Source organism: Delphinus delphis, chromosome 11, assembly GCF_949987515.2.
Source record: "Delphinus delphis chromosome 11, mDelDel1.2, whole genome shotgun sequence".
Classification (NCBI taxonomy): domain Eukaryota; kingdom Metazoa; phylum Chordata; class Mammalia; order Artiodactyla; family Delphinidae; genus Delphinus; species Delphinus delphis.
Window position 1 is genome coordinate 3,812,859 of NC_082693.1, and position 12,173 is coordinate 3,825,031.

Sequence of the window (12,173 nt, forward strand, 5' to 3'; positions counted from 1 at the left end):
GGTCAAGGCCGCGAAAGCCCTGTTGCCAAGGAAACGGCTCGGCCAGGCCAGCGTCGGCGGACCTGGGCGCGCAGAGCCTGCGGAGAAGAGGAATGGCCCGAGGCCCTGTCACTCAGCCCCGCCCCCACGCCAGGCGCGCCCGGAAGGCCCGCCTCCTCTCAGGTTAAGCGAGGAAGGCAGCGATTGGAGGCGCAGGGGGTGACGTAAGCTCCCGCTGTGGGTGGGTTTCCGCTCGGGCGGCCGTCGGGAGGGGCTCGGGGAACACTTAGCGGGGCTCCCCGGTCCCTGAGCCCTGGGAACTGCGATGAGGTCGGTTAGCTACGTACAGCGCGTGGCCCTGGAGTTCAGCGGAAGCCTCTTCCCACACGCCATCTGCCTCGGAGACGTCGATAACGACACGGTCAGTGCATGCGCACTGGAGAGACGCAGCCCGTCTGCGACCGCGGGGTGGGGCGGGGTGGGGCGGAGCGGCGGAGGCCGCCCGCGGCGGCGTGTGCGTGCTGCGAGTGCGTACGGTGTGGGCGTGGACGGCGTGCGTTGCACGGCGGGCGGTGCGGGCACGGCGCTGAGAGCTGGATCGGGAAGGGCTGTGTGGGCGGCTGGGGTACCCGGCATCCTGGCTGGATTGGTCCGGAGCCCTGCTCCAGTGTCCTTCTAGGGACTCGCGTACCGGGTGCACTGCCTGGTCAGTCACTTGTTCCCAAGAGGAGTCTGTGAACTGTGATGGCCGAGTTCCCAGCTCCTCCGGGGCCGCCTTCCCTTTCAGAGCGTCGGAAGTAGGCTAAGAGCGCGCGTGCGGCTCTTGCGGGAGCACCTTCCGCACCGCCCGGCTCGGCCCGGCCCACCGGGCTGCTCTCGGCGCTTGGCCGGGGCGTCTCCGCCCGGCGGGCCCACCTCGGTTGAGTTACTGGCTCAGTGTCCATGTCCCTTTCCTCCCCCAGCGGTCCTTCCTTTTCCCGTCAGTTAAGTGACTTAATACAGGTAGAGCAGGTGGAACTGTGTCTGGCATTCGGTTAACGCTCAGGACGCGTTAGCGTCGTCGGTAGCGTTTGATTATGGGCCGAGGGCTCTGCTGCGTTCTGGGAATTCAAAAGCCCCAGCCCGCAGGTAGCTCAGCGTGGGGAGGGGGAAGGGTGATAGAAGAATAGGGAAATGTAGTGAGGCCCATTGATTACAAGATGTAGAGGGTTCTGGGGTGAAGCATCCAAGGGAACGGTGGCCGTTGATGGTGTAGGACACTTTTTTCCATAATCTCAGTTTCATATGAAAAGCTGACAGAAAGGAAGTGCGCTTTCTGTGCCCGGCGTCCGCCTTCTAGAGACTGTCTCCCCACTGGTGTCGCCAGGCTTCCGTGGGGTCCTCGAGGGTGTGTATGCAAAGCACATGGTTGCTCTCCTCTCCTACCCTCTGACCCCGTCGCTTCTCTGCCTCCCTCACATCTCATCCTCACCTCCCTAACTTGTCTGTGCTCTCTTCCCAGGGAAAAAAATTCGGGCTAAAACGTCCCCATCACTCACCCCCAACCCCGCCCCCAGCCTCCTTTGCGCTGTGATGGAAAAAGTATTTTATGAGGCCTCTTGGCTCTATCCTGTCTAGGGAGGAAAAAGTTATTCCCATAAATTTGTGTTATGTTTTCTGGGCTCTCTCGTTTCTTCATATGCTCAGCAGTATAATTTTATGAGACAATCAAGGGAGGCATTTTAAATAGTACATTAACAGAGTGACGTTAGATGTGCATTATTTTCTATTTTACCTGATTGTTTAAAAGGGCACATGTGCCTTTTTTCCCTAGCTTCACAGTGTCAGCTTTTTTTGGCAATTGTACTTTTCTAAGTGAATTGCACACTCAGTTCTGCAATATTAGGTATATCACACTACTTTTTTTGGGGGGGGAGGGGAGGCGTGGGGGTGCCGTGCAGCTTGTGGGATCTTAGCTCCCCGACCAGGGATTGAACCTGGGCCTCGGCAGTGAGAGCATGGAGTCCTAACCACTGGACCGCCAGGGAATTCCCTACCTCTTTTTTTTTTAAACCTTAGTTGTAAGCATTGTAAGCTCTGTAAGGATAGGAATTTTTAAAACTTTTTTTCACTGCTGTATTCCCAATACTTAGGATAGTGCCTGGGACATAGTAGGCACTCAGTAAGTGTTTGTTGAATAAATGAGGGTTGTTATTAAAGGCAAATGTCATTATGTATCTCAAAGCAGTTTGAAGGGTTTTGCCTGTTATTAATAAATATAATTGAAAGAAAGGCAAGTAGGTGAGGTAGTTGGCTACTAATCAGGTGTGGTACACTCAGCCTGCATGAGTATGGATAGAAATTTGGTACTGATTCTCCAGGCCAGCCTTTGGAGATTTGGGGCAGGAAAAATACTTATTTCATCCCATTAAACCAGTAACCTAAAGTTATTTGCGAGTAATTTATTTCCTGCTAAGTCAGAGGGAGAAGCCAGGGATAGAATACACACCCTCGAGAACCCCACAGAACCAGTGGGGAGACGGTGTCTAGAAGGGGGACGCAGGTCACAGAAAGAGCACACTTCCTTTCTCTGGTAGCATTTCTGACTGAAGGTGTTCTTTAGTGTCACTGAGTAACCTCCAGAGGCCAGAGCCAGGATGGACCACAGAGGAGCAGAAGTGCTGGGGAGCAGATGGGCGACCCCGGAATCGTGCTCATTCAGGTCGCCTACTGAGTTGTATCTACTCACTCACCGCACTCACCACACTGTTTTACAGTTTTATTCCTTCGTCTGTGCCCTTGTTAAACTGAGGTCCTTCTCAGCAGCTGTACAACTGTGGATCTGTGGCATTTGTCTTTGGGCCCCTAACGGGTTGTTCAGCTTTCCCTGAAAACTCAAGCGTTGACTGGGCATTCTCTTTCATTCTGATTTTTCTTTGTTAAAAAAAAAATCTTTAATTTGTCATTAAGTAAACATTTATCGAGGGCCTACCATGGACTTTGGCATTTATTGAATGAATGTATAGAAAAAGAGTGAATTGTGTGAAAGATGCTAAGATCCCCAAGCCTTGGAGGCATTTAACTGGAAGCTGAAAACCCCCGTTATTCTTGCTATTTGTCAGTCACCTTTCTAGATGCTTCCCTCCGTTAGCTCTGTTCTCACGGCAACCTTATGAGGTGGATAGTCTTGTGATCCTCGTTTTATAGATGAAAAGATTCAGGCATAGAGGACTGGATTCAAATTCAGGCAGCTGCGCTCGGAGGCTCTGCGCTATTCAGCCTTTCTCCTGTGTGTCTGCAGAAGTCCTCCAGGGTGCAGAGGGTTTGATGTAAATAGATAAACTTGTTTTATGGTTCTATTATCTAATGTCCCCACCAGAAACTGCCATAACTATTAAAATATAATAAATGTAAGCTTCAAATCATTATTAATAAACCCCAATTTGTTTCTCATTTTTTCTTACTGTTGATCTGTTATGTTTTTGTTGCCTTTAAAATTAAATCTCTTGAGAATCTAATATTCACTCTGAGGACAGGAAAGGGTGTTAGATGCCCCCCCAAGAAGGAATCATGAAAGTATTTCTGGAAATGGCATTTGGAGCCAGCTGGCTATCATCGTTATCCCCTTGAAAGGGCGGCCAGCCTTTGAGGAACCGCTGGGAAATGGGGAGCCCACATGTAAACGGCGAAGAGGCTCCAGACCCTCCTGGGAGCTTAGCCACCACTAGGAGGCACCAGAGGCCCAGAGCTGGGATGCTGCCCCTCCGGCACCTCCACCAACCGTGTTCACTCAGACGCACCAACGTCGAAAGGCCTTGCCAGGGGAGGGAGGACCCCAGAGCTGACGTTGTCTTTATTTGGTCCCTGATTAAATATGAGCTCTGAAGTTAAATTCTCCAAAGGTTACGTATTTGGGGTCATTTTCCTAACGTATCCCATGCGTAAGGACAAATTAGAAGCGCCGAAAGCAGGCGTGTGGGGCATTGAGCTGTTCAGATGTCAGACTTTTCTGAGACGGAGCACAGATTCTGTATTGGCCCGTCTCTAACCTGCCCTGCCCTCAACACACACATACCCCTAACTGGAGGTAAAGAACCTGGGAGACTGTGACTGTGTTGGTCTCGAAATCTTGCTAATAAAGTTGCTGAAGATGCAGGTTGAGGTCTTGTGACTTCCGCGGAGTGGGCCCAGTCGAGAAGGGCTTGAGTGGCTCAGCAGGACCCCAGCTTAACCCTCTCTTCTCTCTCCATTTGAAGTTAAATGAACTGGTGGTGGGAGACACCAGTGGAAAGCTGTCCGTGTATAAGAACGATGACAGCCGGCCGTGGCTCACCTGCTCCTGCCAGGGAATGGTCAGTATTCAGCTCCCTGGGTCTCCAGGGGGAAGGGACCCCTCCTGCCCAGGGACTGTCGAGGCTGGGCCGCACGCATGAGCTCCCCAGCGTGTCCGAGGTCGCCAGCTACTGGTTAAGGGTCCATTTGAATCGGAGGGAAGCCCCCAGGCTTCCCAGATGTCATGCGCACACGCAGCTGGGCTGGTTTTCATTTCATGTGGTGCAATGACTCCCTTAGTTCTTCGTGGATCTGCTGAGGTTGTCTGATCGTACGAAGTGTAGTAGAACATGGGGGCAGTCATTTGAATACGTCTAGAAGTATGATAGTCCGGCTCTATTGATGTAGTTTTTGTTTTGTTTAAGCCCAACTTGTCTTCACTACCCCAGGTCCTTACACTGCTGTCTGGTGAACTGGACCCAGAGCACAGTAACGGGATTAGCCCGGCCTCTCGATGTGGGGCGTGCGCAGGAGTTTTCAGTGAATGACGGTGATGAGAAGCCCGCTCCGTGCTTCACAGAGGTTAGGGAGCACTGGGGACCCTTAGCGTGTCCCCCTGAGCCCCTCTCTCTTCTTTTGCAGCTCACGTGCGTCGGGGTTGGAGATGTGTGTAATAAAGGAAAGGTAGGAAGCCCAGGGTGCTGCGGGTTTCCCTCGGTCCATCCCCGACTCCTGTGCTCTGACGACCAGCCCCCTCCTCTACCTCTGTCTCTCCCAGAACCTGGTGGTGGCCGTGAGTGCCGAGGGCTGGTTTCACTTGTGTGACCTTACGCCCACTAAGGCCCCGGATGCTTCTGGGCACCACGAGACCCTCGGCGGGGAGGAGCAGCGCCCCGTCTTCAAGCAGCACATCCCCGCCAACACCAAGGTCATGCTGATCAGCGACATCGGTGGGCATGGCTGTCTTGCAGGCAGCCAGGGAATAGGAGTCAAGGGGCAGCAGAGCAGATCTCGAGGGAGCCAGGGGTCTCGTCAGTGTTTGTTTGGGCAGTTGTCATGCATTTAACGCCAGGCTGCTGAGCTCCCGTTATAAACCAGGCATCGTTCCAGGCACTGGGATTGCAATAGTGAATAAAACAGACAAAAGTGACTGCCCTCTTGGACCTTTACTAGGAAGGGACAGAAAATAAACACTAGCAATGTGGTAAGAAAATTAAATAGTATATTCGAAAGTAGTGAGTGCCGTGGAGGAGATCGCCCACGGAAAGGGGCTGGAGGGCGTTGAGGTCGAGTTGGCTGTTCTAAGTGGAGTTGTCGGGGAGTCCCTGCCGAGAAGGGGACAGCTGATCAACAGCTCCAGGTTGCAAGAGTGAGCCGCTTGGATACGGGGCTGGTACGTGGGCCAGAGGCTGTACCTGGTACAGCCGCTTGGATATGGGGCTGGTACTTGGGCCAGAGGCTGTCTCAAAGGTGCTGGTAGGGATATGGGTGCACCAGGGCACTCGAGTCGTGTACCCGGGGGAAGAAGCGACAGGCCCTGCGAGGCAGCTGTGTGGCTCTGGGTGCAAGAGCAGGCAGGGGAGCGGGTGCCTGGCTCAAGGGGTGATGTGGCAGGTCGGCAGGTGGGCCTGAGGTCGAACCTGATAACAAGTGCCAGTGGCGGTGGTGCTAGAGGGGCGGGGAGGAGGGCGTGCTTGTAGGACTGCAGCTGGCGAAGACAGGTTTGGCTCCAAACTCGTCTCATTTTCTGGATCCACAGATGGCGATGGCTGTTGCGAGCTGGTGGTGGGTTACACAGACCGCGTAGTCCGGGCTTTCCGCTGGGAGGACCTGGGTGATGGTACCGAGCATCTGACAGGGCAGCTGGTGTCACTCAAGAAGTGGATGCTGGAGGGTCAGGTGAGAGGCTGAGCATGGGGGCCACAGCCCAGGAGCAGAACGGGCCTCCCTCCTGGAGGGGGCTTGTGGGAGAACAGGCCGGGGCTGGGGCTCAGGGTGGGAAGGAGGGAAAACCACCTTGTTGACAGAGACCCAGAGGAGATCACTTCGAATCAGGGTCTTAGGGGAGATGGCCACTAACAGGCCGACAGGAAGGAACATTGTGCTAAGAATTAGGGATGTGATGGTGGGTGTGTCGCGTCGGGATCCGTGCTGCGGGAGCGCAGGTGCTCCCTGTGGAGAGGGTGGCACCAGCAGGAGCCCCGTGGACGCTGCACGTCCCCCTGATGCTGCCCTGGAAGGCTGAGGACATGTCCCAGGGCCCCTGCCCACCCCCGTCCTCTGCAGGCTTTCCCCTTTCTCTCTCCAGCAGTTCCCTTAAGCCCCCATTCTCTGGTGCAGGTGGACAGTCTCTCGGTGACTCCAGGGCCCATGGGTCTTCCTGAGCTAATGGTATCTCAGCCAGGCTGTGCTTACGCGATTCTGCTGTGTACCTGGAACACAGACCCTGGGCCGCCTCCCACCTCTGAGGGGCCCGAGGAGGGTACTAGGTAAGGGGGGGCGGGCCTGTGGATGGTGGGGTGCCTGGCAGCGAGGTGGGCGCCCACAGTCGTGGATGGGTCTGTGGTTGGAGCAGCTTCAGCTGGGTCCCGACACAAGCACCTCTGCCCCATTAAGGAAGATTATTTCGGGACCCAGGGAATCCTGACCCTGACGCAGCAACTGGAAGAGGTTCTGAGATTCCAGCCTGGCAGCTCCGTCCCTCTCTCTCGACTTGCCCACTGGCCCAGGTGGGGTGGGCGATAGGTCTCCCAGCTGATTCACGTCCTGGAAACTCGCACAGAGATGGGGCCCACGCGGGTCCGGAGAGCCCAGCTCTGTTGGGCTCCCACTTAGCCACCGTCCCCCACCACAGGGAGACCCCCGCTGCCCGAGACGTTGTGCTGCACCAGACGTCCGGCCGCATCCACAACAAGAACGTCTCCACTCACCTCATCGGCAACATCAAGCGAGGTGGGGCGGGGAGGGGCGGGGCGGGAGGTGCAGAGGTGAGGGGGGAGGGGAGGTACAGCCTTGCCTTTCGCCTTTCCTTCTTCCGGTCCTTCTACCGCCCCTCCCTCTGCGTCCGCAGGCCGCAGCCCCAAGAGCGGCGCCTCGGGCCTCTTTGCCCTCTGCACCCTGGATGGTGAGTCCCTCGGGTCAGCCATGGGCCGTGCAGGGTGGGCAGGGGTGTGCCCGGGGTCTGCGCAGGGTTCTGCCCCCAGCCTGGCCGCCTCTCCCCGCAGGGACGCTGAAGCTCACGGAGGAGGCGGACAAGCTGCTGTGGTCGGTGCAGGTGGACCACCAGCTCTTCGCCCTCGAAAAACTGGACGTCACGGTGAGTGGGGGCCCTTGGGGCCATTCTCCCTTCTCCGCCGACTCCGCCTTTCCCTCAAGGCTCCCTAGACAGGCCTGGCCCCCGAGCTCCGCCCACTCCACGGGCTCAGCGCTGTTCTCTGTGCCGCTGGGGAAGCTCCCATTTCAGCAGAGCCGATGGCTCCAAAGAGAAGCAACTTGTTCTTAGGGTCCAGAACTGAGTTGCTCGCCCATCTGCAGATGTCCGCACACGAGTGTGTGTTCACGTGTTCACCAGAGCTGTGGCCCCTGGGTCGGCAGGTGGGGCTGCGCTGATGCGGCCGTTGTGCCTGCTTGAGGGTCTAGGAGAAGAGGCGTGAGGCTCTGAGGTCAGGTCAGGACAAGCCCGGCTCTGAGTCCAGTTCTGCCACCTCCCGGCCGGGTGGCCTTGGGTGAGTGAGCTTGTTTCTGTAAGCTGGCGCTTCCTCAATATAAAATGGGAGTGACGTCACTTCCTCAATATAAAATGGGAGTGGCATCGCCTCTACTACTTAGGGTTGTCGCGAGCACTCTCGGGGGGCGGCTCATTCAGCAGCCCCCTCTGGTGCCGGGTGCCGGGACATGTTCGGTGAGAAACGCAGGGGGTTTGCCTTCCCAGCTGTTTGTCACCCGGAGCCAGAGTCCACAGCTCCCGTAATTTCATCCACCCGGTCAGGAAGCCTTTCTAAAACAGCTCCTGGGGACTTCCCTGGTGGCGCAGTGGTTAGAAATCCGCCTGCCAAAGCCGGCGACACAGGTTCGAGCCCTGGTCTGGGAAGATCCCATGTGCCGTGGAGCAGCTAAGCCCATGCGCCACAGCTACTGAGCCTGCGCTCTAGAGCGCGCGAGCCACAGCTACTTAAGCCCGCGCGCCTAGAGCCTGTGCTCCACAACAAGAGAAGCCACCAAAATGAGAAGCCCGCACGCCGCAATGAAGAGTAGCCCCCGCTGGCCGCAACTAGAGAGAAAGCACGCGCGCAGCAACAAAAACACAATGCAGCGAAAAATAAATAAATTGAAAAAATAAAAATAAAATAAAACGGTTCCTGGCCACCCCTGCATCCCTGTCTCTGGCCTTTTTCAGGGCAACGGGCACGAGGAGGTGGTCGCCTGTGCCTGGGATGGACAGACGTACATCATTGATCACAACCGCACCGTCGTGCGCTTCCAGGTGGACGAGAACGTCCGCGCCTTCTGTGCAGGTGGGACCCTGCCCTGCGCCCCTTGCTAAGCACACCTGTCCCCCTTGCTTCCACTCTCACTGCGGCCCCTGACACAAGTCTTCGTAAACAAACGAGTTCTTCAGCTCTTCGGTTAGAGGGTGTGAGTGGACACCAGATTGCCATCTTTATGGTTTTAACTAAGAGGAGATGAAAGACAGTGAGGTGTCTATCTTTGGATATTTTAAAGGATCAGATATGGGGGGCGGGTTGTTCAGAAAAAGAAAGAGTCGGATGAGTTCTTGTCTACCTGCTGTGTGGAGATATGGGAAAGTTCCTCCCCATCTGAACATGTCAGGACTCTGAAGACTGTTCTCCAAGTTCCATTCTCTTAGTTCCAAATCGGGGACCTTGGGAAGCAGCGTTAACTCCTTTGGGGGTGTCTCTGGTCACTGAAATGGTAACACTTGAACGACGCGCTGGTGCCACATTGCAGTGACCTGGGAAGAGGGATCACCACCCAGGAGAAGCCGCCCCGCGTTACCCTGGGGCTGTCACTGAGATGGGAAACCAGCACGTGTCACCTCCTAGGACACTGTCCTGCCTGGGCTTTGTTACTGTGGTTCTCCGTATCTGGAATGGGCCAGATATTTTACGTTTTACCTGCTTTACTGAGTTCCCAGCAAGGAAGAAATAGAAAGAGGGCCTTTAGTTTTCTGCTTGGCGTCCACGGGTGGATAGAAACTGCTGACACGAATGCCGCCCGCGCCGGGCATAAACCTCCCCGACCTTTTTCTCCTACCCCCGCCACCCCTCCCCCAGGCCTCTACGCCTGCAAAGGGGGCTGCAACAGCCCCTGCCTCGTGTACGTCACCTTCAATCAGAAGATCTACGTGTACTGGGAGGTGCAGCTGGAGCGGATGGAGTCCACCAACCTGCTCAAAGTGCTAGAGGCTGAGCCGGAGTTCTGCGGCCTGCTGCGGGAGCTGGGGGTGGGTGAGTCCTGGGGGCGGGGCTGCTGCGGGAGCTGGGGGTGGGTGAGTCCTGGGGGCGGGGCTGCTGCGGGAGCTGGGGTGGGGGAGTCCTGGGGGCGGGGCTGCTGCGGGGGCTGGGGTGGGGGAGTCCTGAGGGCGGGGCTGCTGCGGGAGCTGGGGGTGGGTGAGTCCTGGGGGCGGGGCTGCTGCGGGAGCTGGGGGTGGGTGAGTCCTGGGGGCGGGGCTGCTGCGGGGGCTGGGGTGGGGGAGTCCTGGGGGCGGGGCTGCTGCGGGAGCTGGGGGTGGGTGAGTCCTGGGGGCGGGGCTGCTGCGGGAGCTGGGGTGGGGGAGTCCTGGGGGCGGGGCTGCTGCGGGAGCTGGGGTGGGGGAGTCCTGGGGGCGGGGCTGCTGCGGGAGCTGGGGTGGGGGAGTCCTGGGGGCGGGGCTGCTGCGGGAGGCCAGGTCCCAGCAGACCCACCAGCCCCTCTTGCCCGCAGACCCTGACGACCTCCCCGCCGCCCGGGCCCTGCTTCACCAAACCCTCTACCATCCCGATGGGCCGCCACAGCGTGCCCCCCCAGGCCTCTGCGATGCCTCCTAGCTGGACCACCGTCTTGGCTAAACGGGACCCTTCTGAACCTCCCCACCCCGCAAGCTGTCCACGGTGTTTGCAGGACAGGGAGCGCACATTATAGAGGAGGGATGGCGGCAACCCTCGGGGGACTGGGAACTGTAGACCTCATGGTCTTTCTGGTGAAGGAGGAGACGAGTTGCTCCTCTGCCCCTTTCCTCGTGTGCCTGGCCCATCACACCGGTAGGCACTGCCCCCTCCCCAGAGCTCCCCACTCTTGTTGTGTGGGAAACAGACTTGTTTGTGAGGAGGGACTACAGATCTCTTACTGCTCCCCAGCCAGACTTTGGGGCCAGTGGCGCGATGGCAGTGAGGCCCCACCCCCAAGTTCCATCTTTTGTGGCACGGCTCCAGGTCACTGACGTCAGTGATTGTTACACGAATGGCCAACCACAGATCTTTGACTTATGATGGGTTTCACTCTCATAAATCCATCGTAAGTTGAAAATATTGTAAACTGAAAATGCATTTCCCACACCTCACCTACCGAACGTCACAGCTTAGCCTACCCTGTGACAAACGTGCTCAGAACACTTACATCAGCCTCTAGCTGGGCAAGGTCACCTAACGCGAAGCCTGCTTTATAGTAAAGTGAGGGATATCTCACCTAATAAACTGGACACTGCACTGGAAGTGAGAAACAGGATGGTTGTAAGTGTATTGGTTGTTCACCCTCATGATTTTAAAGTCTGATGCGGGTTTGCAGTCCAGGCAGGCCACGATCAGAACGATACCCTGGGCCACGTATATCCCTTCTTCTCTTGCTTCCTGTGCTCTGAATCAGTGGTCTTCGAATTGTAGGTTGCGATCCTTTGTTGGGTTGTGGTCGGCAATTTTTTTAAATAAATGAGATAGAGTAGACTAAGTAGGACCAAAAATATGGGAGTATGTTGCTCACGTGTAGGGAAGGATTGTTTTGTTGTACTTGTGTGTGTCCGTGCACGTGTGTGTAGTGAGTGCAACGTAGAATACACTTCCTGCTGAGTTGTGTTCAGAGGAGTTGGAAAGCCACTGCTGTCAGTTATAGTGACCCCAGCCAGAGGGGTCAGCCCGAGGGAATGTCCCCCTTCACATTTCCTTCTGTAAGGGAACAAGGGCAGAGTGATCATTCAGTGTCTGAGAAGCAGAGAAGGACACTAGCTAGGACAAACAGGTGTTTATTCAAATGGGGAAGCCACTGAGCTGAGGGCCTCCTTGGGCCTGGGTCTGCAATTGCAGAAGCAAAGGAGGCGGAAGGGAGGGGGACAGGGAGAGGCCCGGGAGAGCAGGGGTCGAGGAGCAGGGCCAGAGGGGCCAGCGCACTCTCACACCTGTGCCAGTGAGCCCCTCTCCTCTCCTCTGGGTGCAGAGGACTCAGCTGAGAAAGGTATGGCCAGGGCTCACGGCAGATCCTGGTTCTGCTCAGATCTAATCTACTCCAGGGTCAGGGTTTTGACTCCGAGCTGAGTGTCCTAGTCCCCTGGTCGGGTTAGTTACACCACTGTCTTCCTCTCCCGTAATCCAACATATGAGAGACTCAAACCAGCCAGAGAGGCACCCGGGGGCCTGGCCCTTTGAGGTTTGGGCTCTTCACAGGGAAGGTAGCAAAGCCGCCTTGTGTCTTTGCTGGACTCAGGGCCGGGGTGGGGGGGTTGGGTAGCCACTGATGCCAGAAAAAAACAGCTCAAGCTCAGGAGGCCAGAGATGAGGGGTGGGAAGAAGGTCTAATGAAGTGGATAGTTCTAGAAATAAGAAGGAATATTGGTCAGGTTAAGTCTGGGTCCTGGCAACGTCACCATTCCTGTCTGCCTTGGGGGGCAGTTCCCCACAGGGCTGTCCACACATGCCCAGTGGGTGAGGAAGCAGGTGGAGGGTACGTATCTGGAG

General features: G+C 56.6%; 1 protein-coding gene across 2 annotated transcripts; it reads left to right on the forward strand.

Annotated features, from left to right (window-relative positions):
* Positions 1-184: 184 nt before the first annotated feature.
* On the forward strand, positions 185-10,951 carry ITFG2 (integrin alpha FG-GAP repeat containing 2). 2 transcript variants are annotated; one of them, XM_060024119.1, is made up of 12 exons: positions 185-400; positions 4,215-4,310; positions 4,873-4,914; positions 5,009-5,180; positions 5,990-6,129; positions 6,571-6,719; positions 7,085-7,182; positions 7,301-7,354; positions 7,455-7,546; positions 8,627-8,744; positions 9,525-9,698; positions 10,174-10,951. In XM_060024119.1, exons 1-12 carry the CDS (start codon positions 305-307, stop codon positions 10,275-10,277), a joined length of 1,335 nt encoding a protein of 444 aa, XP_059880102.1. In that variant the 5' UTR covers positions 185-304; the 3' UTR covers positions 10,278-10,951. The 2 variants fall into 2 exon arrangements, with proteins under 2 accessions (XP_059880102.1, XP_059880101.1); XM_060024118.1 differs by having other exon boundaries at positions 9,525-9,694.
* The last annotated feature ends 1,222 nt before the right edge of the window (positions 10,952-12,173 follow it).

Bases quoted from the DNA above. Each gene is read 5' to 3' on its own strand.
- ITFG2 (XM_060024118.1), top strand. From the start codon at position 305: ATGAGGTCGGTTAGCTACGTACAGCGCGTGGCCCTGGAGTTCAGCGGA. The intron at 6,130-6,570 runs GTGAGAGGCTGA...TCTCTGGTGCAG, and splicing joins AGTGGATGCTGGAGGGTCAG to GTGGACAGTCTCTCGGTGAC. The intron at 7,183-7,300 runs GTGGGGCGGGGA...CTGCGTCCGCAG, and splicing joins CATCGGCAACATCAAGCGAG to GCCGCAGCCCCAAGAGCGGC.